Source organism: Poromitra crassiceps, assembly GCF_964638095.1.
Source record: "Poromitra crassiceps genome assembly, chromosome: 14".
Lineage (NCBI taxonomy): Eukaryota > Metazoa > Chordata > Actinopteri > Beryciformes > Melamphaidae > Poromitra > Poromitra crassiceps.
The window spans coordinates 21,101,932-21,128,877 of record NC_139633.1 but is presented as its reverse complement, the minus strand read 5'-3'; the positions used below and the strand labels follow the sequence as shown (position 1 = coordinate 21,128,877).

Sequence of the window (26,946 nt, the reverse complement as noted above, 5' to 3'; positions counted from 1 at the left end):
TCATACGTCAAATCTAAGTGTTGTTTGTTACATCATTGAAGTTTATTGTACTTTCCTTCTAGCCTCATTATTGAAAAGCTCTTGGTGAATGTTTTCCATGTCATCATCATCACAAAGGAAATGAGAGAGAGAGAGATAGAGAAAAGAAAAATAATATTTGATGATGATGAGAGCTATCCTGAGTTGTACCTGGTACTAATGTGAATGAAGTTCCAGGGGGGTACTGTTTACCAAGAGATGCCAACTGTGGCGACGTCACAATGAAGCCCTAAGAAAGATTTAGAGTAAACATTTGAACATACCAATATCAATATTACCATTTACATGACAAGCTATTTACAACACATACTTTAACATGAATTACGGTAGTGCTTTATTCACATTATGCATCAGACTTGTTCTCATTAAAAAAAAAGAGGTAACAATAATAATACCTGGTTATTGACAATAACAGGCCGTGGAGTTAGTGTTGTTATACTGGGTGCCGGTGGTGCGGTTTTCACAATATTCACAGTATTCATGGGCTTGGCAGGTAAGGTCACTGGCAGCATTATTGGCGCTGAGCTTCTGGTAACTCGAGCAGCAAGAGGCTGTGTCCCTGCTCTTCCTTCACTCTTTCTCTGAGGAGGTGCAGGAGCAGGCTTACTGTTCGCTGAAGGAATAGACACACACACACAAAAAGAATAAAATACATAAAAACAGTGATACTTAGGAAAATAATAGTGTTGTTAAACCTTTGGCTAATTTCCTTGACTCCACTTCTTTCACATTCTCTGCCATGTCCACACAGTAATTATGTAACTGCAGAATTGAAAAATATCAACAATCACAGAAATTTCAAGGGAAAGTTGTCTCAAACAGCCTCCCAGTTAAGATGTGCTCAGGTTATACATCATCTCCAGACAAAAAATGAAGTTGCATGTCAGAGAAAATCTTTCATACAGTATTTTTGTTTTCTTTCAAGAATGATGTAAATAAATCTGTGTCCATGTGTCTCTACAGAGATGAATTTGGAACACCATTGCTCCCTTTGCAGGCTTTGGTTCCAATGCTACCTGTCTGGAAACTTCATGGCGATCATCAGTTTGCTCAGGTTGATTATAACTTTTGAGACTAATCTGTAATGTGTTTTTGAACTGCCAATTTGATGACATGATGTGGATTGAGTAACGATTTATGCTGGTGGATCTGAGGTAGCAAAGAAATTAGACATTTGAGAAACACCAACATGGTTTCTTTAAGGACGTGCTGCGACATACTGAGCTCTCCAACGAAGATGGGTTCATCATCGTCATCATCGTCCACCAGGTTAACTTGTGGGACTTGTTTCTGCCATGGCTCCAACTCCTCTTCTTCACATTCCATAAAAAGTTCAGACATTTTTTACCTGGAACAGAATAACAAAATCTTCAGCCAATCTGTCACATACAGTGTACAGTATACAAAACTTTAGGTTATGAATATAACCCCAGTTCTATGAATATTATGAGTTAGGTGACTCACTTATCGCAATCCTTCTGTGTGACCTACAGAAGCCTATATCACTACACCCAATCTTGATTGGCTGGTGAAGGCAAATCCCTCTGCCTCACCAGGGGGCGGTGCCCCCTATATAGTAGGTGAGTGCCAGAGGAGGGAAGCCTATCTTGATAAGCAAGCCATTCTTTTCGCCCGCCCGGCAAGAAGGATTGTCTGGTCTGGTGAGTCACCTACCTCACTCATGTTATTCATAGAACTGGGGGTTATATTCGTAACCTCAAGTTCTATATTCATAATATTTGTTTCGGTGACTTTCGGTTCATTCATAATGATATCTACAGTGTACTGCTGACGTCAGGTAGTATCATTCAACCAATATGACATGACAATTGTCAATCAATCTTCAAGCTAGGAGAAAATTCTGAGCAGGCAACATGGCTGCCTACATGCCAGGGCAGACTTTTCTCCATTAGCTGCTGGACCACTGAGCTAAATAAGTGCTGGACAGAGCAATCTAACAGAGCCAATAATGAAATCGCGCACATTACGCTACATAAAAAGCATCAGTCAGTCAACATCACATTGTGTCTTTTCTTTAATGTGGTGGCAGCATTTTTCAGTACTAAAAAGTGAAACGACACAGATCAGTAACATGACAATAAGAGTCTAAATTTCTATGCCTTTTGTCATTGTGTTTTATCTGCAGACTAAGCAGCTTGGCTTTCCGTTCTATAAAAGCCTTTATTTTTGTATTGACTTGAGTGATACACTTTATTAAAACAATCATATTATATCAAAAGTTTTCTTTGTTTTGCGTTCACAGTGATCTAGTAGATTTGGTTAGGTCAGAGCTATGCTCACTACATCCATACATCTACCCTAACCCTTTTTTAACCCCAGGTGTGCATAAAATACAGGTTAAAAACTTTAAAAAATATATATATATATTTTTTTTTATTATAATAATAATATTAAAATAATTATCAGTTATCGGTATCGGTTATCGGCAGGAGAAGCAGCTATTTATCGGTTATCGTATCAGTTGAAAAAATCCATATCGTGCATCCCTAATAGTAAGCTTTCAGACCAATCAGCATACAATACAATAGTTAGTTAAACCCATACATTAATGTTGTTATTAGCCGTTAGCTTAGATGGCTAACGGCTATTAGCATCCATGGTTTTGCGACTTGAAGCTCGAACGCACGTAGATCGGAGATTACGCGTTTGCCACTTGCCAGCTCCATAAATTAATGCAGCATAACCCTGGCTGGTTTCTCGACTGAACTCGGGTGTGACGTCACTTAACTGGGATATCCCTAGTTCCCAATATAAAAGGAATGGCTCATTAGTTACCCAAAATGGCAGGCGATCTGTATTCCAGTTGCTGTGTAGCTTGAGGAAAAATAGATGCTAAAATGATCAAGATTGTACACACTTATAAGATGTCATGCCATAACAGTCATTGCTGTACATTATTGATCCACATCCATGACTTGTATCTTTATTCAGATGCCCTGATCAAGTGGGCTTGTGTTTACCGTGAATACACATAAATCCACTTGAAGAGCCCCCTCATGTGGTATTCACGACTTGGTATGTGGAATTTTTCTGAAAGCTTTGAAGCTCACAACTTGTGACGTTTTCACAAAATGGCGGATGCCATGGAGGTGGATGGAAAGTAAATATATTATTGACATTTTAGCAGTATGGAGCTTTTCATAGTCATTTTATGTCTGAGGAACATGTTGATATTCTCCAGTCTTTTTCCCTGTTATTATGCCTTTGCATTTGCTGCATTAACGTAGTTAGACGCTCGCTAGCTAGTGTTAGCTAAATTGTTAGCCTCAGTAGCTTCTAGTCAACTGCGCATGTTCACGACGTGACCACTTGAATGCCGTCGTGTACACGACTTCCGGTCTCGTATTCACGGCAAACACGGGCCCACTTGAAGACAGAAATATTTATTTGTATTATTTGCGCACACGCCATCCAAGATGGCGACAGCTGTGGTTGTTGCTAGGAGATTTCTGGCGCAACTGTAAAACCTCTAACGCTAATCAAAGATGTCTTCTCTAGTTCTCTTCATTTAGAGCCACAATAGACAATCAAATTGTCACACAAACCCCAAATACATTGACATGACAAAACGCCGCCATTAGCTAGCAAAATGTTACCCTAGCTATCTCATGTTTACCAATGCATTAGCCGAGTGTTAGCTTGCTTGTGCACAACACTTCAAAACGTTCGTTCTCTGCAAACGTAGCAGTTTGAGGCGGGGTTTAAACGCCTCTCGAACGACATAACGTTAATAATTTGTTTCAGATTCAAACCGAGTTCACATGTTATGTTATAGTGTCGTTACATTGCAAAGGATTCCCGATCATTAGCGTTAGCTACGGGTAACTGTCTGCCTTTCCGAAGCCCTGCCACTCCGAACGTTAACTTCCATTATTCGGACTGGCGGTCGTTCACCTTAGAAGCCGCAATGCCGACCTTAGGTTTAGGCGTGGGGGTGGGAGAGGTTAGGTTTTGGGTTAGGGTCTGGGGGAGGTTAGGTTTAGGCATGGGGGGAGGTTAGGTTTGGCGTGGGAAAATGGGGAATATAGAACCCGGGGAACATAGACATGATCCCTTTCTGAGTGCCGATATTTCGGAGTGGCAGAACGTCGGAGTGGCAGCACGTCGGAGTGGCAGCATGTAACCGCGTTAGCTACGTTAGCCAACAAGTCCAGTGCGTTTTCCGTGTCTCGGTCTGACTGCACCTGGACAAAAGACTGCGTTCGTTAGCATTAGCTTACCTCGCTCACACCCAACCTCCAGGGTACAAGGTAAAGCCTATCGATCGCCGTTCATGCAATCGCCCGGAGATGGTGATGTTCAGTTGGGGCTGGGAATGTGAATTCGACAGATACAAGTATGTTATTTAGCTGGGCCGAGCATTGGGGCCGAGGCGGAGGAAGAAGCCACTATCCTTGGCTGGACCAATCAGTGCGAGCAGGACAAGGCGCCAGACAGCCCAGTGCCCTTACTATTTCCTGTATTTTTTGTAGTACTTCCTGGCTTCGCCGACATAACCACCTCAGCGCGTTCCAGACAAGTCTGAGGACCTCCTACTAGAAAAAGTAGCCTACACTGGAACGCCACTCCAAGTCGCAGTTCCTGCTTGTGTGCGGGGGGGGGGGGGGGGTCTAATGGAGAATCAGTTATCTGGTGTCACTCAACACACAACAGCGTTGTGCACCTGATACGCTTGGTGGTCGTGAATCGGAAATTTCAACTGGGAAATTCCATCCTCCAAGTTGTCTGGAATGCATAGGTTTTCTCGTCATAAACGCTGGGGTAGCTGGCTGGGGGTGTGGTCGGGGTACATCTTCCCTTTCATTCAGCATAGTTAGCATTTATCTGCTAGCCTAGCCCAGGCAGACACACGATCAGGGATTTAACCCCCGCAGTAAACGCACATCTGAACAGATGTCTTACCTGCTCTAGAATCCCCAATCCTTCCGGTCTCCTAAATGGGTGCAACCTCCCCCTTAAATTTCCAGGTCTCTGGCTCTGTAGATCAGTGCTGGAGATACATAGTCTACAGAGCACATTCCATTTGTATTGGGAACTAGGGATTTCCCAGTTGAATGATGTCGCATCCGAGTTGACAGCGTTCAGTCACACAAGTCTGGTTTGAGGAAAACCAAGATGGATGTCTCCAGGAAAACGTTTGTTGCGCTTGCTCTTTCTGAATACAAATAACTACAGGACATAATGAGGTCCACTTCAAAAACAATAGAAAAAGAAGAAAGAAGAAGGCGCAAGGTAACGTTAAGTGCGTTTGAGGTCAGGTGTTGTCACATTCCCGTCTTTTGACCTGCTAACTTGAGCTAGCAGATCATCAGCCCATCTACCAGCACCCAAAGCTGTTTAGCTAGAGCTGGAAGAAGCTGTTTAGCTAGAGCTGGAAGATCTTCATCATCGCTGGTGGCATGTTGTCATCAACATTGGCCATCCGGAGATGGAAGCACTCCAAGTGACAGGGAAGTGGTGGGTACACAGCTCTTCGACGGCACCAGGTCGTGTGCTGGAGCCGATACTGGAAGCAGTAGTGAAGATCCAAGATCCATATCGTCATTGAATTGGCGCGTAGGCTATGAGATTTCAGAGCGTGGCCTGAGTATTTATGCAGGCGGACGTAATGCTATTGGCTGAAGTGCATGCAAATGACTATCCCTACGTGATTGGTCAAAAGGCAAGAGAGCCTCCAGAGGGCGAATATGGTTGGGAAATATAATTAGCCAACACGTTGTTTCCCTAATGAAGTCGGGGTTCTCACACATCCCTTGAACTGCAAAATCAGCATGGACGAAGCTGGAGCTGATCCAAGCCAAAGGCCGAGCTACAGAACTGAGTGGAGCCAGTGTCCCGTATCAGAGTTGGAGGCCCACGTCAGACCGAGCAGCGGCAGGAGGCAAGAAGATAAAGACCAGTGAGTCAAATTGTAATCTTTACCCCTGCATAGCCAGAGTTAACTTACAAACACATACAGTAAGTGAGAAAGTCAACACTAGGGAAAGAAGTTGTATTATATTAGGGCCGGAAGGATAACAGAAGAAGCTAACTATTGGTTACAGCCCAGACACACTGAAAACGTATCTGACGCAGCGCATCATGGAAGCGTCAAGCGAGCAGGAGCCTGGCCATTCACACCAGAAGTGCTGTTTTCACAACTTGTACTGACTTGTACTGACTTCATGCCTGGCTGCAAAAATAGATCAGATGCGGAAACTCTCGCTGACGCAAGACGTAGGGTTGCCAGCCGTCCCTTAAAATAAGGAATCATCCCGTTGCATTATGTGACATTACTTAGTCATGTCTAATGTCACATAATGCAAGTTTGGATCTCACCTGCAATTACCATTCATCGCCATAGGTGTCACCCAAGAGAACAAAACTGAAATCTTAGAGATTATCACTTTAAACTCAGAACTAAAACACACACACACACACACACACACACACACACACACACACACACACACACACACACACACACACACACACACACACACACAAACACATACACACACACTATGTGTGTAATGTAAAAAACAAACAAACAAACAAAAACAAAAAAACAGATGACCCCACTTAGGGTCGCGACCCTAAGGTTGGGAACCACTGGGCTACAGTAAATCATTGCAAAAATGAGTATGGTGATGAGGGTGTGTATGTGTGTGTGTGTGTGTGTGCGTGTGTGTGTGTGTGTGTGTGTGTGTGTGTGTGTGTGTGTGTGTGTGTGTGTGTGTGTGTGTGTGTGTGTGTGTGTGCGCGTGCGCATGCTTGTGTGTGCGTGTGTGTGTGTGTCATATTGTGCAAATACATTTTAGAAAGTTGATAAAAAACTGTATATAAACATAATTATCAAAACATGGTAATCCAATCTAGGCAGTTGATATGTTTGTTTTGATCAGTGATATGACATAGAGTGTTAGATTGTGGGATATACTTCATGCTGCGGGTACATTTTGTACCATTTGCCAAAGGGCGGAAAAGATCCATTAGGGACACTCCCTTGCCTGGCCTCAGTTAGAATGGATCCTCAGTTTATCATCAGTTTTCATCTTGGTAGCCAGCCGACTTAAGGATTCCTTCCTTCACCTCAATAAAGAAGAATCGTGTAACTTTGAAATTCACACCTCTCCACTCAAAACTTCTCACTACTGCTCATTTTCTCCCTTGCCTCACTTCGGAAAGTTAAGAGATACTGCCACTTCAGTATCATGGATGAACGCAATGTCAAGATTGGTGTTTTGGCTGAAAGAGATGCTAAATCTAGAAACAACATGAAAGAGATGTGCCACAACAAACAGAAAGTCAGTCCCAGAGGCAAGGCAAATCTTTCTCACAAATATAAATAGGGAAAGAGTATGGCTTCCCCCATATGTATTCTCAATTCAAAATAAAGCACAAGTTCAATTAAACATTCTGTACAACGTATAGTTACCCAAATAATGTACTCAATCCTAGATTTCCAGATATTGATAAGAATTGTACATGTTGTGCCTCCAGTGATGACAAACAACCCTATTAACTTTTTAAATTTCAATTATTTTCTTTGGTTTATTTATTCATTCATTCGTTTTTATTTCAATTTTATTTTGTTAATCTGTTTGCATTTGTAATTGTTACGTTATTTACTGAAGTGTGGCTGTTGAACATCCAGTCAAGTTCAGGGTGATTTGAGTTTGTCCAACAGGTGGCAGTCTGGAATTAATAATACAAGACAGAGGTGCTTCCCATAGATCTATGATTTAAAAAAATTGTTTAAAATGTAAAATATACCTTCAATTCCCTCTTTCATGCCATTTTCTAAGTCCATATAAGTCCACATTTCTGTTATCTCACTACTAATCTCACCACACTATAATTGGAGAGCGGGACGGCGCAGCATGGGGCACAATTGCTCAACTGCACCTGCGCAGTTATAAAGAGCTGCAAGCCTGGAACCAAGCTAAGCAGCCACCTACTGAATCGTGAGTGACCATAAAACATTTAACTTGGAGCAAAAACTAAAAGTAAAAAGGGGGGGGGGGTCACTGTTAAGCTCTATTACAGGGCACACACAACTAAGTGTAGCTAAAGCTAGCAGAGTAGACATTGGGAAATATGACAGATAACAACTTACAGTCATGACTAAAATAGTCAGCAGCCATAAGATCTGGTCTTGATAAACTTTTGAATTGAACCTCAAAGCAGTGTTGCTTTAATGATTAAATTAATTAAATAGCTCAAACTAAATAAATAAAGAGGGTGGAGTGGTGGGCTGGGGGGTGATGGCCAATCAAAGTAAGTTTTGTGTCAGACTTCTAGGAGACACTTTACATTAAAAGTACTACAGTACATTTATAGGCTAAAAGAGTCTTTTCTGCATCATCATATAGTACCACCCACTTTTTGCATCCTCACACCAGAACAATGTCCATTATCAGTCTAATTTTGCTGCAGTCCACTGGTCTGGTCTCTCACCAAACACCAACGCGGAGGAAAAAGTAGATCCGGCATGCGATTTTGCATGGTAGACCTACTGCACGGCTCTCAGTGATTTGAAGTGGTTACTCAGACGATGACTGAACAAAAGGAAAAATGTTCAAGTGCTGCAGGTTTTTTGTATATACCGACACATAGCTTAATTCATCCTCAACACCTCTATTGGCTGTTATGTTCTCCAGTTGACAGTGGCTGTGATGTCACTGTTGTAGCATTGCTTGCCAGAGTTGACTAAACTGAAGGCCCTCAACACATCTTGACAAACTCCTGCCTATCGAATAGTTTAGTCGCTTTCGGTGATTTATATCTGATTAGGACATACATAAAAAAAATTGAGTTTTACTGATAAAAGACAAAAGTTCGTATCATCCATCCCACAGTTATTAGGTTACTGTAGCCTAATAATATCATATTTGACAAGCCTTCAGTTCAGTGTCTGCTATCAGGTTATTGATCAAGACTAAAGACACGTGACCACTGTTTGTTTAAGCTCTCCACATTGAGAGAGTTTTTGAACAGATTTTAATATTTGCTGATTACTTTCAAGGCGTGTTTAAATCTGGTCCCAAGTTACATCTTTCTGAGATCTTTCAATCGCTTGTGAGCTGGAGCAAAGCCTGATCATGGCAGGCAGGGACCCCCCCCAAATACATTTCCCTGGGCACACTGGAGCTCAAGAGCGAGTCACAGTCCCTGGCCTGGCAAATGCCGAATGTAGTATAGTATGTAGTAGTAGAGTATCGTCTCAGGTTTGACAGGCAACTGAGAGCTTTGCTAAATTGTACATTTTTCTGATGGGATAAGGTTGTACCATAATGAGCCCTAAGTACCGCCCACTCCAACCTCAAACATGTTGCTTGCCAGGGTCTTTAATTCAAATCAACTCTCAATAACTGTCAAACTAAATGAATGCATGTAGTTTTTGGTTATACGACTGATTTTTGTAATGACACAAAGCTGGTTGAAAATAGTCAGTGTTCCTTTCAGAAGAATTTCAGACCTTTCAGTCTCTTTCCCTCCTCGCCGATGCACTTTTATTTTTTTGTTTAATGTAGTTTGTGTTGTCCAGTTTTTTTCCCTTAGTTTTAGTTAATAAATTATTGTTTTAACTTTTACTTTGGTGTATGAATCTCCCCATATGTTACAACCCGGCTCAAGGAAGTAACAAGTGAGGGGAGTCATACACCAAAGTACAAATTAAAAATAATTTGTTAGATTGTCGGACAAAGTTCAAAATTTGTCTTGCATCCCAAGACACTAACTAACTTAACTAAAATTAAGGGGAAATAGGCCTAACTAGACAGACAACACAAACAACATTAAACAAACTAACAGAACAAAATGTGCATTGGCGAGGAAGGATAGAGCCTGAATGTGTTCTTTCTTAACAAGTGAGTACACCGTCACCGGCCCAGGTGCACCCAGGGTCATCACAAAAGGTAGAATCTGATCAGATGGGGGACCCTGGGACAAAATCTTATCAAATGGCTCTGTGGTCTAATTTGTGTCAGTTTAGGGGTCCTTGATGTGAAAAAGTTTGAGAACCACAGCTATAAAACCAGGGGTGTAGCGCAGGGGAGCGGAGCTCCCACACTTTTCTCCAAGGGTTTGTTTTTACAAGAGTAAAACAGGTGGGTGGGGGGTGGGTTGTTCCATAGGTGTGCTCCCCCAGTTCTCCAGATAGCACTACACACCTGTCTAAAACACAGAGGAGGGCTGATTTTTTTTACTGGAGTTGCTGGGTGAAGACAGTGAAATTATTGCAGGGGGATACAATTCATGTATTTGCACAGATAATAATAAGCTACAGTAGCTAAAAACTACTTTTTGTAGTAGGCTAACATGAAAAATAACTGATCACTCAAACACCTGTGAAATGGCTACTTTTGAAAACAGTTGGCAAACTAAAACTACAATTCTCAAGTTGAGTTGTGTAACTTAAATTGAATAAGCCATTTTTCATGCATTCAAATAAAAAGATATCCTCGGTGCTTCAATCCATTACATGATAGGGACGACAAAACAGAGAGCATCTATAATACGGGGTGAAATGTCCCTTTAAACGTGACGAAGCAGGAATAAACAGTGTAAACCCCGGGCTGTGTGTGTGCGCACAGCATCTCCTGTGTAGCGTGTGTGGGACCTCCAATGGGGAAATCATGTCCCTGTTGTCGGCGGAGGGATACAATAACGCATGTCATCGTGGTGCTGAGGCAAAGCAAAAATGTCTGCCTAAGGGAAACTCGTAACTGATATATAGAGGATATTTTTCCAGGTATCGCTGCATAAACCACTATTTCGCTATTTTGAGGCGTATTGTAAGAAAACAAGGCTTCTACTGCCACACCCCGAACACCCTAGTCGGAATTTTACTCGGATAAAAGGTAAAATATTTATGGGAGTTTGCCAAAAGCTTTTTCGGACTGGTGAAAGAAGTTGGGAGTTGCGAAAGACCATCATTAACGTTACGCCAGTCAGTCTGGAGCTGGGATTATCATTTGCAATATAATTTTTTTTAACTTAACGTTACCTTTAACCAAGATGTATTTTCATATTTCACTCGTAAGTACAGTGCCACTCTCTTCTCTGCTCACCATTGCGTAAAAGCGTTGCAGCCTCTTGCAGCTTGCTAGTGTGTCCAATCAATCCATACGAATCAACTGCAGGTTGTTGGCTATAGCTCAGCTAATGTCAAGTGCACTAACGTTATCTAACTGCAATTGTTTGCTAAAATAAACTTAAACATAGTCAGCGGCGCAAGCCTAATAAGTGAGTTGCATTTATCTTTGTCAACGCGCCAGAAACACTGCGATGGTGCATGCGGGTCTTGGCTGTCACAAGCTCTGCCATCCATTCAGAGCGCTCCCATCAAAGCTGTTTATCTTTCATCAGTTCATTCAGCTGACTGACTGTACGGGGGGGGGGGGGGGCAAAGCTGTGCGACGAAAATGTTGACACCGTTTGATCAATTATGTTATCTAGCTGTTTCACATGGGATCCCGCAAACAACTTGAAGTAACGTTACAACTGTGGCTGTCTTTATTCTGCATCCACGAGACGCATTTCTAGTGCCGATCACCTGTGAAACAAATCAGCAATGTAACCTAATCAATGGATGGACTGACTGTGTTCTCTACAGGTTTTTACATCGCAAGGATGAATCCTCAGCAGCGGGTTGCCGCTGTTGGAACAGACAAGGAATTAAGTGACTTGCTGGATTTTAGTGCGGTAAGAAGACGTTTCACTCTCAGTTTTACGTCTTGCTAACGTTACCATAGCTTTAGTTTTTGAGGGCATAGAGTTATTAAAACCAAATAGGCTAAATCATGTCTAATTGATTTATTCAAAGCAGTGCTTCTGTTATGTCAGGGCAGGCAGAGGCAGGTATAGGCTACTAACAGTTTCGACAATGATTTGAATTCTGTGATTATATTTTCTACCAGCTATTCTTTATTGTTAAAGATCTTTGCGTGCATGAAGTACTGATGGAATTGTTATTCTGAATACTTCACTTTTATTGCACAGTGTGTAAAATCACATTTTTCCTTTTAGATGTTCTCTCCACCTGTAAACGGTGGGAAAAACAGACCTACCACCCTTGGAAGCAGTCAGTTCAGTGCATCAGGTAGGATTTGTTATAATGCAGACAGTCACTCTCCATCCCTGTTTGCATGTCTCATAAATCTGCTTTTCAAAATCAGTTATTGGTTACTGACTTGTCTTGTACCTCTGCTGCTTAGATGGGGGTTTGGTGAGTTGTACCTCTGCTGCTTAGATGGGGTTTTGGTGACTTGTACCTCTGCTGCTTAGATGGGGTTTGGGCTTATTTAATGGAGGGCGAAGCAAAGGGGGTTCATTTCCCACCTCTGTGTGACGCGTGTGTGCACTGTACACATCTGGTGCTTGAAACATGAGCCCTCCACCTGGAAGACTGGAAGAGTGGGGAGTCCTGTTGTAAAGATGTGGAACAAAGAATGTTTAGGCTGTGGACGTTTGTAAATGGTTTATTGATCTAACTACCATCATGGTGCAGTCAGTGCAATTGATCATGTTAGCCCCATATTTTAGCTTACCACCATAAATTAATCGTGCACATTTTACTTTGATCATGGTTATGACGTCAATGTCAGTGCAGCAAAGAAAATCTGAGGCAATTCAGTGTGTTCTTCTTACCAGGATTTGCTATGAGGTGTCTCAGAGACATGTTTGTGACTATAGGTTATGTAATGTTTCTGAATAAGATTTTTCTGAACATTTGGAGGTTTTTGTGAATTTCAGTGCATCCTCTCCAAGAGTTATTTCACACACAGTGGAAAGGGATTTTGTACAAATAACAGCCATCCGTAATGGCTTCATCCTTCACATAGTCCTTTATACACACTGATCTAACGGTGTTTTCCTTCAGAAGGTGATCGTAGTCGCTGGGCTTTTAACTGTGAGCATCTTTTATTGCCAAACAAGCTGGCGTCTGGTTTGTGTTATGATAACAAGCATTTCAATTCCCTGCTTTTGTGGATCACTTCCTCGCTTTAAATGCTTCACGACATCCATCCAAAGCACATCTATTGTCTGATGTGCTACTAGAGAAAGGCAACAATCAAGCATTATGTTGTGTGAAAGCATGTTTTGTGTACATCCACAAAGACTTGTTGTATTCCGTTATCTGTGAAACGAAGGACACACATTTAGTGGAAACTGAACAAAAAGACAAAGAAACTAGAGATCTGTGAGGGTGAATTTGAGAAAACTTAACAACTCAAGTAAACACTTCAAATGGCAAGGAATTGTGGTGTTCCAGCTGATGTGGATTTTGAAGTTGTGCCTTCCTGAGGTTCACACATAATACGTTGGCTATAATGCATTCATAACAAAATGTCATAGTTGTTCTGGTTGATGTTGTTGTTTTTTATTTTCATGCTTCATAAGTTATAGTAACAGAGTTTTAAGCAATGTGCTGCTTTAGATGTGAGAGAATATCCCACAATATACAGATTTGCAATGGCATGTTTCTTGACCTGAGAGAGGGTCGCTTGAAGCTGATTTTTAAAGACAGTGCACTGAAGGAAATAAAAACAACACACACACACACACACACACACACACACACACACACACACACGCACACACATTTCTACAAACAGACATGAGTTGCAGTAATACTTTGCAGATTACACAATGATTAAATGATGCAAAAAATGCTTTCAAAACCTGATTGCATGCAGTAGTAAAACATTTTTGTTTATGGTGCTGCAGTATAAGCTTCCCTGTGCCACCTCTCAAGAATGTATGTGGTCCAGTCCAGGAACTGCACTGAGCAAGCTTTGCTGTATGCTCTGTGCCTTAGTATGGTACAGACATCATGTGACTCGCCACCTTTTGGGCTGCGACGTGCACTCGCTGGCTTCCAAAATAGACCAGCATCAGCACGGTGCTTTTTGTGCGTGATAGAAAAGAATCTGAGACTGTCAGGAGAATTGTCTGTTACAGCCACAGCTCATTGTTATAGCAGCGTATTGTCAGGTGACCATTCAACCTCGTCCTTTAGAAATGTAACAAAGTTTAAATTTGGGTGCTTTTAGGTGTAAATATGGTATTTCTACCAGTTTCCACAGCAACCTGCTTTTGGTTCATTTCCTCAATGAATTTTCATCATCACAAACGGTTTCTTATTAGAGTTTTCAAATTTGTTGTAGAACTCCAATCAAACTTGACACTTTTCTAACTCTATTCCAAGTGCTTGTGGATCTGCATGTTTGGAAGGCAACATGCACTACTTTATCTGTCGCAACATATAGACAACAACGTTCATTTGTTCCTGAATAAATAAATACACATGTGCAGTGCACCCAAAATGCAGCTAATTTTGTCCAGCATTCCCATGCATCGTGGGAAAATCTGGAAATATTTTTTTTTTGTTCCAGTCATTGAAAAATACGAAAAATAACTAAGTATGTCATTTTACTGTATTTACAATTTGAATGACCAACACTTGTCAGAATAAAATGCTCCAGAGCGTTCTCTACATTTCTTCTAAACCTTCTCTTAGTGCTCAGGGGCGACAGTAGCTATCAAACTCATGTGAAAGCTCAATTGTAGTTGAAGCCAAAGTTCCCTCTGGGACTTGAGCGAATCCTAAGGTTGGTCAAGCCTTTGTGATCTCCCTCACCATGACAGCTTCTGCTGGGACCACGTCAGCCTCCGCAGCACGAGCAGCAGCCTGGAGACAGGAGGGAGGCTCTTCCAATTTTCCCTTCACTTAAGCCATTATTCCTTAAGCCAATTTCAAACATGAACTATCATGTTCTTGTTGGGTCTTATTCTGCCGATAGGGTTAGAAAATGATGTGCCAAAAAGTGAGCGCCTGTTTGCACATCGCCCAAAAGTGGGCAATCTGTTACTGTATCTTTAGAATTAATTGAATTAATTTTGTATGCTTTGTTGCATTTACTACTTATTTATTTATTTATTTATTTATTTATTTATTTATTTATTAGCATTTATTTATTGGAATCTATATCCAGGTGAACAGTTAGCCAACTCTCCTCACCTACAGTCTTCCCAATGAGGGGCTGCAGCCCTCGCTTGCACATCTGGCATGAGATCATTGTGGTGTCATTGTAAGGAAACAACCTGAAATAGCCTCCTTTTTTGCATGCTGTCAGTTAAGCTTAAGCTGTGCAATGCTTGGTTTTGTTGCAGGTTCTCATCAGAAGTATTTCATTAATTCTGAACATAGTCTTCCTGTGTGACGTACTGTGCTGCGCTGAATTGGGGGCCCACAGGGCCCGGGGGTGGGGGGGGGGGTGGGGAGGTGCTGCTGTTTGTGTACACTAAAGTATGCTATGCTCTATCACAGGGATACTCAACTTGCTTTGCCCGGGGGCCACTTTCGTGAAATGATAGAAGGCCAGGGGCCAGTTAATAAACAAACAATATAAATCTTTATGTAGCCGATAGTAGGTTTTTGGGGTGTCAGCCGGAGTTTAGTCTGACAATGTTGTGCACACCGGATAGTTAGTTAGGTTAAGTTAGGTTAAGTACATACATAAGTGCCTGGGTAGCGAGCAGACGGCGGTATTTGACAAATTTAGCAGCTAAATCATAGATTATTGAAAGATAATCCATATTCCAGACTGAAATGCTATAACAGAAGTGGAGTATTGGCCAGAATGACATGACATTTGGACACTTATTCAGCGGGTATCTTGCATGTTGCGTTCAGGTGCACTGTAAAAAAAAGAAAAAAGAAATGTGGCCCGTGGGCCGCAAGTTGAGTATCACTGCTCTATCAGATCTATCAGATCTTCATTGCCACGTCTTGATCTATTTAACTTGATCTCATTTCTCGTCATTGACAAACTGAAGATACGCCGCTGTAGAACTGTAAATGTATCTAACAGATACAAATGTTGAATTTCTTTCATTTGTCTTTACCCTAAAGAAATACGAACGTCATAAATGTAGTCGTGATTTCCTATTTCACCTAAAGCAAATCTACTGTAACTACTATAGAGCCTTTCATGGCTAGGTGCCAACTAATTCTGTCCAAAAGGGACGAGCAGAAAACCCAACCTAAGCAGAAATCCAGAAAGTTAAACTAAAAAATGAAGAGAGAAAGTTAGTGAAGCTGTGTCCTTGGTGGAAGAGTTTTGGAGATGAAGCACCAGCCAGGAGGTACAAGTCACCTCTCTTGGCCACTACGGGTGTTTCACATTCCAGGTGACGGGGAGCCTCAGCACGCAGGGGGCACCAAAATCTGACAAGAAAGCACCCTGTGCATCGAGGGAGGGTTACGGTTTTTAGGCCAATGCCCACAACAAATGAAAATAGCCCTATTATTTTCAAGTGCACCCAGTGTGCATCAGCAGGAGTTAATGAAAAAGGGGGAAAAGCAAGCACACTCACAGATAAAACAGTCGGTGGGTGCACGGCTCAAAAAGATCTTTAAAGGAGAAGAAAGGCCAGCACTCTCAAAATGTCCTTTTTGTTCATTTAATAAAGCAGATGTCAAGGTACAAACGTTTCGACAGTAATTGTCTTCCTCAGTGTACCATCAGCAGGAGTTAGACTACAACGCCATGCAGTATACAACAGTACATTGATGAGTTCCATAAAGAATGGTAAACATTAACACTATGAACGAGAAAATGATTTATCCTTTTTTTTTATCATTATAGCTAAATGGCTAACTGAATGCTAATTGCATGGTAATAGTTTTGATCAGCCATGCATTCCCCCATCCAGTGGACTAGTTGTGAGATTTCATACAGTCCCTCCACATATTATTGCATTGCTGATTATATATATCCCCTTTTACAATCAAATAGATACCAGGTTGTTCAGATAGTGAATTGAAAATACATAACATTACATTTTATTTTTCTGTGATTTTTTTATGCTACAGAGGTACCTACTTAAGTTATAAGCGTCTAAGCCGTCTGAAAGCTTTGGTTTTTGCCTAACACTAGAGGAAAGTTGAAAGAGGATCTCTAATGGCTTGCCAGGCTTGAACACAGCATAGTCAAAGATATCAGAGTGAAGAAAGCACAGAGCGGTACCTGTGGCAGGTTCAATCCATATTAGGCCAAATCATGTAAATGAACATTCTTTGGCGTAGGTCTAGATCAGGGGTGGGCAACTGACGGCCCGCGGGCCACATGCAGCCTCCGACCCCACTCAGTCAATTCCCCCCCATATCTTTTTTTACAAGGTGGACGTTTTTGGTTAGGTTAGGTTAGACTACCCAAGTGTTTTTATTTGACTGTACATCCCAGAACATGGCATGGGGAGTGATGATTGGACATTAAAAAGTTCATTTTGTCCTTGGAAGTTTTGTTTAGTCCTTGCAATATCCATTTTTTCAATGGAGCCTGCACAATTTCTTTGAATCTGATCTTTTTTTATTTGACGGTGAAATTGGACAAATGATATTGCATTTTGCTGAGACAGAATGAAATTACAACTGGGGCAATCAATAACTTGGAAAATGTTGATGCTTTTTCCCTCTCTGCAATTATGTTTTGTTCATGGGGACTTGGGCTGTTACTGCAACACAATATTGTCTCAAACAGCGAGAACAATTGAGGCATCATATCTTTTTACTGGGTCACATAAATTTGATTCTGAAGAGCACTTATTATATTTGTCATCATATGCCAGATGTTCAAGTTTTGCAATTTGGTCGAAGTTATTGATTTTATTTGTTTATCTATTTTCTCAGTTTGACTTTTGGAACATAGAGGTTTTCTTTCATTTAAAAATGTGTTTTAACAACTTTCAGTGCTCAGCTGTTTAGATAGAGCCTAGTCATATATCAATGCCAAATCATGAAGCTGGAGTTGCTCTTTAGTACATTTAAGGCGCAAGTGTAAAGGGTTGCACATTTTCATCCATGATTTATGTAAAGCCAAAGAAATGACAGGATGAAAAACGGCTTTTAGCTCATGAAGCTCAACCTTTGAACAGATTAATTATTCACTCTTCTCATTGTTTTCCAGTGGAAAAACAAAAACAAAACAAGAAACGGGTTAAGCTGCACGCACAGTCACATCACTCTTATGCCAAACTTATGGAGAGATGATTTGGTGTTTTGCAATTAGACATTTTGGTGTCGAATCCGACCCGCGGTCCTTTTGCCGCATGTCATCCACTCTCTCTATCCCCACCTTTCCTGTCTGCCTACTGTCTTATCGAATAAAGGCAAAATGCCCAAAATATAATCTTAAAAAGAAAAGAAAAAACAGCATGAAAACGAATAGTGATAAGATTGGGGATCGTGATCCTGCCTGGGGGAAAAAAAATCATCATATGATATTTTTGCCATATTGCCCACCCCTACCCCCCTGCACTCCTGCCAATGTAACCTACTCAGGCAAACTGTGGGAAACACTCTGAACCTGTTCCCGCGTGCGTGCGTGGGTGTGAGAGAGGGAGAGAGAATCTGCCTCCTTCCAGTCTCTATATTGTACTTTCAATGAGCGATCTGAACTTGTTGACTGAGTTGTGGATCTCTGTGTGTGGACAGGTATGGATGAGCGGCCCAGCCAAGCGTCTTGGCCCCCTGGTGGCCAGTCCAGTCCTTCCTATGAGTCGTCACGGGTAAGACGGCCCACACCTTAACAGCCTTTCTGGTCCACAGCACATCATTTAAAGGGACAGCTCACCCTAAAATCCAAAATACATATTGTTCCTCTCACCTGTAGTGCTATCCATCTATATCAATTTGCGATAGTTACCTGAGTTTTGGAGATATCGGCTGCAGAGATGTCTGCCTTCTCTTGAATACAATGGAACTGGATGACACTCAGCTTGTGGTGCTCGAAGCACCAAAAACATACATTTGAAAAACTCAAAAGCAATGTCTCTTTCCAGAAATCATGACCCAGTTACTCAATATAATGCACAGACTTTGTTGTGAGCAGTTTCATGTAGGAACTATTTTCTTTTGCAGTCTCATGTAGGAACTAGCTAGCAGCTAGCGGGTGTAGTTTGGTCAAAAGAAAATAGTGCCTCCATGAAACTGCTCATAACAAGGTCTGTGGATTATCTTGAGTAACAGGGTCATGATTTCTGGAAAGAGACATTGCTGTTGTTGAGTTTATCAAATGTATGTTTTTGGCACTTTGAGCACCACAAGCCGCCATCCAGTTCCATTGTATTTGAGAGAAGGCAGAAATCTCTAGGGCTGATATCTCCAAAACTCAGGCAACTAACACAAAACGATCTAGGTGGATAAATAGCACCACAGCTGAGAGGAAAAATATGGATTTTGGATTTTAAGGTGAGCTGTCCCTTTAACACTCATTACATCAAAGTGTTACATTCACAATACTTTATTCCAACCTTATCCCAACTACCAGTCATGTTGTGTGACGTGTAATTGACTTATTTCCCCCTGTATTACCTAAATGTATGGCTAATCAATCATAATCTGATGGGTGGTGGAATTAATTATTTTGTCATTCCATTGGATTGCTTTATCTAACCGCAAATGTTAAGCATTTGTCAGGGGAAACTGGAATACTGGTGCTCTGGAATATGATAACATAGTGGGAGTTTGCAGCTGTGGAGTAATAATTACATAGATCTGTTTAAATATTTATGCTACAGGGCTCAAATGATATTTCAAATGGGGAATACTGTGGATTTTCAATACGAAATAATATCTTTTTTCTTTCATCTTTGGCGAGATCTGTGGTCATAAGGAAACGTTTTAATGTATTCTGAAGAAGAGTGTTTTTGTGAGTCACGTAAGCAGCTCCGTCGAGATACTGACATGGCTCATAAACAGTACAATGTAAAGTGGGGAATTGGTGTCAAGATGAGGACAGGATGATTTATGGACAAACTGTTGGATTATTTAAGCTTTAACAAGCAGTCGAGCCAGAGAGTGCATAGCAGCTCTGGGTTTTGCAACAGAAAGTTGCCTGTTAAGTAACAGTGGTGAGACAAGCCATTGCAATGACTCTCCAGTTGATGCATTTTTTTTAACAGAGTTTCAATTGAATTCACTAGAACTGGATTTGGCAGAGAAGTGAGCAGACCCAAAGGCCCACTGGCCTGTCTCTCGCTCACGTTTGCAAACATATTCTGCAAACGTGAGTCTTGAACTCCAGGCTGCAACGTGATGGTGTTCCAATTGTAATCCTCTGCTAAGAAATGGTTTGCACATGCTCAGCTTCTTTAGACATTGCAGTGGTGTATTCAAATTTGATGAAGCCAGGGGCGACCCAAATGAGCCAACTTATTCTTGGCCATATTTTCAGAACTAAGATTTTTGCCAATACTGATAACCGATATTAACATTTGCTCATCGGACCGATACCGATATTAAAAAATGACTAACATTGGCCGATATTGATATGATATGGTATATTGCCGGTATATCGTGCATCCCTACTACATTATGACATTTTGCTTATGATCACAGATCTTCACTAGGTAAGAAGGAGAAAAAAAACATTGGGAAAATTGTATTCCACTTGGATTGAAAATCCCCCCCCCCATAATAGTAATTAAAAAATGTTGATTGTCAAATGAGAACTTAATTTGACATAATTTATTCCTGTTTCCATAGGGAACTTGTATCTTCAAGGTACTGAGAACAGTATTTGGAATAGAATAATAAAGTTATTGAGAAGAAACTGTACACTTTTGAAACTGCATTTCTCTATTGTTTTAAGTGAGAAATGTGAACAGCTCTCCTGTCTGTTTGTTTGTCCCTCACACGTCGGTTGTTCTAGATGCCCTGTATGCATTTCATTTAATGTCAATCTCCTGTCACTTCCTATTAGAATTCAGTGAAATGTCAGAGCTGCTCGGGCTGCAATACTTTGTTTATTTCTCTGTGCCCTTCCCCAACCAACATCTACAGGCTATGGTAACACAGGCAGCCTGATTTGAATGATAAGACGGAGACACTTCAGATATCTGTGCTCCAGGTGCATATAAATGAGTGTTTCTGACATCGGAAGGCACGGCGTCATCCAGCACACAGCTGTTCACACCTCCATAGGGCGCGCACGCAAACACTCGCCTGCTCACTCATTCTCCACTCTCTCTCTCTCGCTCTGTCTCTCCCTCTCTCTCTCTCACACACACACACACACACACACACACACACACACACACACACACAGAGATACATTTATTATACCTCATAGTTTGGGTTATGGAAGATTATAAGTTTTCTATCGACAGATGAAAACTTGACAGTGTCAGTAATCACTTTGAATGATTTTAGTTTTGTCCATACAAAAAAATGCACATTTTCCTAGACAACCAGGGTGTTTATTACACAGCGTATCGCCTCCAATTCACAGCACAGCAGGGATAATGCTTTTTAGATCTAGTTAATTTTAAGTTTTTATTTGGATCAGCATTAGCTACAGCCTTGCAACAGCTATTCTTCCTGGGGTCCACAAGCCTAGATGTTATTAGGATTAACCCTAACATACCCTATGTTAACCCATAACCCTAACGGGGAGAACATGCAAACTCCACATGCAAACTCCACACAGAAAGGACCGGGGTTCGAACCCGGGACCTTCTTGCTGTGAGGCAGCAGCGCTAACCACTGAGGCACCGTTGACAGTATGAGTGGAGACCAAATTGCTTTGGACAAAATCAGCATTCCTATTACTGCCTAGTTTTATTCTGTCGCACATTCAGTGAGATGACTTTGGCCAAAGAAAACAGAGCCAATCTCTTAAAATCCTCACATTCATTCATTTAGTTTAATGTTACCATAAATGGTAACATTCTCTCCATGATGAATTTCTAATAACCAACAAAAATTATTTATTTGTATTATAATTTGTCACTTGCATATTTCTTAATGCCTTTTGGAGACACTCTCAGCACTGGGGACATGCTAAGAATTCTGCTGTGCTAACTGTCAAGTACTGCATCTCATTTTCTGCTTCCCCTTGTTTGCGAAAGGCAGAGGCAACAGAGAAGCATCATTTCTGTTGGTTTGACTGCAAAAGAGAGCAAACTAATGTCGTTAAAAGTCAAAAAGTTGCCAATAGAAATGTATACCATTTCTCTTGCGGTGGCTGGTTTTATGCTGTTCGTCTGTTAAACAAGACTCAAATACAGTAATTGAATCAAAGTTGAGAACACAGCCATTCATTTAATTTAATTCACAAATTTCCGTTTTCTGTATTTTATTTTGAAAAGTATGCTCTGCGCAGTATATCTGTCCTATCCAGATCTCCCAGAAGACCTCCTGAGCGCTTTATCCTTCAGTCTGTGATGAAGGGAATTCTGTCTCGTCCCTGAGCTTGTTTGAGTGTGCGATCAGTGGACTGTGAACAGTTGCGAGCGGAGCCCCACCACGCTGACCTTGGCTCCCAGCCAGCGCCTGCATCCTGGGCAGCTGTGGCTGCAGGCCGGGGCAGGTCTTGACAGGCAGGGCCGTGCCCAGCGCCACCCGCAGGACAAACCCCCACATCCCCCAGCGCCCTGCCCCCGACTTGATACCCGCCCCCGCACGCATCCATCATGGCCATATCATGGCTTCCCAAGCCACACGCTCACCTGGGACGCGACGCGACGCCGAGTGTGGAAGAGATGCCTTTTCAAACATTGCGGCGAGTGATCGGGGGGGGGGGGGGGGGGGGGGGCTCCGTGCTGCAGCGCTGATCTGACAGTTATTCAGCCGGCGGCGCTAACGTCGCCCTGTGGAGTTATATTCAGCCAGTGGCGCTAACGTCGCCCTGTGGCAGTGGTGACAGCGTAGCATCTCGATAGATGTAGGCCACCGGTGTTTGGAAATGATACGGGATCTGTGATTGATGATGGGATGGTCCCAGAGGAGCAGGCACACCGTGTGGTTGCACTGACGCACACGGTGAGCCTGCATTGACCGTTATCCTGTTTGTTTTCTTTTCTTTTCTTTTCTTCCCCCCCTTTTCAGGCCTTTTCCTGCTTCATGGCAGCACTCATAACAACCAAGGAAGCAAAGATCAACGCAGACTTATCGCTGAATGATTCAATTGTTCATTACCAGCGGGCCTTTGTTTTATTTTGTTACATGCTGGAAGTTTGAAACGCTTTCCTTGTTGATTTGCAGCGGAAGAGAGGAAATGTTTTTTTTTTTTTGCCTGCTTACGTTAGCTCTGTGTGTGTGTGTGTGTGTGTGTGTGTGTGTGTGTGTGTGTGTGTGTGTGTGTGCGTGTGTGTGCGTGTGCGTGTGTGTGCGTGTGTGTGTGCGTGTGTGTGTGCCTGTGCGTGTGTGTTAGCTGGCCAGAGCCTCTCGCGGGGCTGTTGTTGTTATTGAATCTGTTCATGGTGTGATTAACAGAGTGTGCGGGGCCGGGCAGGAGCATAATAGGGAATCTCGGAGGATTCCCTCGACACAGCACAAGACTCCACCGCCTTTGAAATTACTCCATCACCATCCACTCGCAAAAAAAACGATGGATAATAAGATTTACTTTTTTCTTTACCGTATGTTGAATGCAAAGGGTATGAGTTGGTGAAAATAGCTCTATAGAAACGCGAGCCCGCTGCTGCTCAGTCCCTCTCGTGGGAGTTGATGTAGTTTGGGGGAGATGTGTTTGACTGGAGCACAGCAGAATGTTCACAGGGCCTGGGATTAGCACTGCAACAGACAGAGTCTCTTTTATTACGTGGGACCCCCCGAGTTTTCAAAAACCATACTGTGAGCGATATTTAGACCTAAGCTCCTGGAAGCTGATCACTGTCAGGAAAAGCCACTGTGTTAAGCTGCAGGAGAAAAAGGCATTTTTTCTAAGCTGCAGGTATCTTGGAATGATGTAGGATTGCATCCGACTGTTTCTTCCCCATCCATTAAACAACCTCTAGTAGATATTGATGATAAAATATGAGAGATACCTTGTTGTGAGATGGATCAAATAGTGGGATCTAAAATACAGCGAACACATATTGCAAAACAACAAGCATACGAAGGACCACGGCTCTTCTTTTCATTCGGGGGTTTTGGAAATATTGACTGCTTTGATTGACACTTAATATGGCTTAGGCCCAGTGCACCGAACCCCTGTGGAGTGCGCGGTCAATGTGAATAAAACCCATGGTGAAGCCTTACAGGATGATGGTGTCCATATCCACAGGGCACGAAAGCATCCTGGAATGGCTTTGATCAAGAACAGAAAACAATGTGAAGCGTAGCAGTGCTGTCTCTTTCACCACACCTCAGCCCGCTGGCTTTCTCATGTCACAAAATGGGGTTGTATGTTTGGAATGCATTTGTTTTGATCCGTACCAACAATTAAAATGTCAAATGCATTACATTTCCTGATTTGCAGCTCATTAAACCTGTATTATTTTTCCAAATGCATTTTGCATTATGCATTGAGTGGTGTGCCAGAGAACCCGATTGACTGCTTTAAATCTGTTTTTGTGTAACTTAAAATTTTGGTGGCGGAAGCTCCAGTTGTGCTCTCCTCCTCACTGATTTGAGGTATGCCACAGCACTCAATTAGTCAAGTTGCCTCATAATGTGCTTATTAATACTCTGATCTCTTCCCTCAGGGCTTCACACACAGCCCTCATTACGCCCATCACTTGAGCGACAGTCGATTAGTGTCCCAAGAAGGATTGTCCCCAACACCTTTCCTGAACTCCAACATAATGGGTAAGTAAGTGATTCTTGTCACCTCACCCCTTCCATGCCCTTTGGCAGTGTATGAATATTCTGTATATAACATCACCTCTTAGGCTCTTACGTGCCCTTTGGCAGTGTATGGACATTCTGTATATAGCCTGACCCCTTACATGCCCTTTGGCAGTGTATGGATATTATGTATATAACCTGGCCCCTTACATGCCCTTTGGCAGTGTATGGACATTCTGTATATAACATCACCTCTTACATGCCCTTTGGCAGTGTATGGACATTGTGTATAAGAAACAAAGCAGACATTAGCCTTACGGGGGTCGAGGCACATTTGGAGGTAGCAGTAGTGAAAAGGCTTGGTAGGCTATAGGACTATTTCCCCCCCATCTCCTGCTGTCTTTATTTCATCGATTAATCCCGCCCCCCGAGACCCCCCTCCCCCCACACACACACACACACACACACACACACCTTTCTGTATCGCCCTCTTCCTCCTCCTGCGATGACCCTCCCCCCGGGTGGAAGTCACGCCATCAGTATAGCTTTCCATCATAGCGCGCCGTCTTCGAGCCGTCAGAAAAGCCCCCGGCGACTTCCAGCGTTCGACGGGTGAGGTTGTCTTTGGGCACCGGGGTTAAACAGGCAGATGTGACACACAACATTTCACACGAGTATCGCTAAATTATTGTACGGTTTTCTTGTAGATTGTTGAATTGGCTGTTTAGATTTTCTCCCTGCAGTTTATTTTGAAATAATTTTTCTGTTATGAATGGGAACATCTGCGTTACGTTTTTTTTCTTGGCCAATCCAAGAGGCGATAATAACATTTTGAGGTGAAAAAGAGATAAGAATAATGATCACTGCGAAATTGTCCCCTATTGCAGCTGCATATTTTAGATTTATGATATGCACTCCCATTATAACAATTAAAAGACATGTATTATCCAACCCCTTGGCCTGGTGTCACTGTAATGTGTAACCGCTTGACAGTTTTATGGCGAACTACATCTCGGCTCATTGTGTGTGGAGACTGCTTTCCATGCAAAGTGATTAGTCTACAAATGGGTGGTGCTGAACTGAAACAAAATGTTATCTTTCTTGTAATTGATGACAGTCATGTGGACTGTTACAGAACACTGGCTTTCTCTCCTCCTGTCAGCTGTGCCTGTAATTATGCTTATAAGCAGCGGAATATGGATGTGATCTGCTACAGTGATATGTCAGAGATGTAGGAAATATGATCATATACTTGAATTGCCTGTGCTGCTTATCTGAGGCTGGGGATTGTAAGATGAGTAGGGTCTTATAAAATTGTCCCCGCCCCCCCACCGCCAGTAATATCTGTGACTTGCATGGATTGATGTAGTTTTTAGCAACCTTATTAAATCATGTGTGAAGGGTTATTCCTCATCAGTGAAAAAGGGCAGAACCAGCATGCACGGGTGAAGTGCATTTAGAGTTAGCCTCTGAGATGGCGCGTTTCCAAGGTAAAACTGTTTTGTGACTTTTTTCCACAGTAGTGCTAGAATCCAGCCACAGCCAGTCAGTCTCTGCAGTTTCTGAACTGCTGAGTGGACTGTTTCAAGTCAGGTGGGTCTGTCATCCCGTTACTCTCCGGTTGTTGGAACAGTGCGGTTTGTGAACTGCTGAGTTCGCCCGCTCAGCCATTCCATCAGGCATTTCTGAGATCGATGATGAGATGTGAAAGGATTGGGTGAGATGTGGGCTGATTCTCTGTCAGCTCGGTGTCCGTTTCGTGTCGGAGGGTATAAGAGAATAGATGGGCCTAATTCAATCACCTGACGCTGCCAGATGGTTTGTTTCACAGAACCACCTCGTAACTCGATCTTGGAAACCGGTTAAAATGAGGAGGCACTTGAAAAAAAAAAAACTTGGCAGGTGATTGGATGAATCGGGACCTGTGGTTTGGATTCAAACCAATAGATTGTAGCGGAAAGGTGGATTTGTCACAGGATTGTGATCTCATTCTGGGTGATCTGGGTCTAATCCAAGGAAGCATCTCTGGTGGGAGGCGCCCACTTCAGAACCCTAATTACACACTTGTACTTAGCCAACTGCTTTCTTCAGATATCCAAGCAATATTTTATTAGCACAAGGGATACTGACATTGGATTCTTGGAAAATGCAACGTCGACTCATTTCCACTGAAAAAATACAAACAAAAATCATTTGTGTTTTTGACATTTTGTGGTACAGTGGATTTTTGGTAGTCCTAAACCTCCTTGGGTATGGAGGTTGTTGAGACCAAAAGCATCCTGTCAGAAACAAAAGGTCCACATCATTCCAATATTATGTTCAAA

The 26,946-nt window shown here is 42.2% G+C and overlaps 2 protein-coding genes across 2 annotated transcripts in view; one reads left to right on the top strand and one right to left on the bottom strand.

Moving 5' to 3' along the window:
- Positions 1-4,414, bottom strand: part of LOC310789059 (zinc finger protein 280C-like) — a gene marked incomplete at its 3' end in the record, with an annotated part of 28,525 nt that extends 24,111 nt beyond the window's left edge. The window contains exons 1-4 of the mRNA XM_083650660.1: positions 4,281-4,414; positions 1,260-1,387; positions 435-652; positions 190-268 (exon numbers count right to left, since the gene is read on the bottom strand). Of these exons, the coding sequence (XP_083506786.1) occupies positions 190-268; positions 435-652; positions 1,260-1,380 (418 nt within the window). The 5' untranslated portion in view covers positions 1,381-1,387; positions 4,281-4,414. The remainder of the gene's footprint in view (positions 1-189; positions 269-434; positions 653-1,259; positions 1,388-4,280) is intronic.
- Positions 4,415-11,676: 7,262 nt separating this feature from the next.
- Positions 11,677-26,946, top strand: part of tcf12 (transcription factor 12) — a gene marked incomplete at its 5' end in the record, with an annotated part of 86,877 nt that continues 71,607 nt past the window's right edge. The window contains 4 exons of the mRNA XM_083651054.1: positions 11,677-11,748; positions 12,073-12,145; positions 18,545-18,618; positions 24,541-24,643. Coding sequence (XP_083507180.1) covers positions 11,677-11,748; positions 12,073-12,145; positions 18,545-18,618; positions 24,541-24,643 — 322 coding nt within the window. The remainder of the gene's footprint in view (positions 11,749-12,072; positions 12,146-18,544; positions 18,619-24,540; positions 24,644-26,946) is intronic.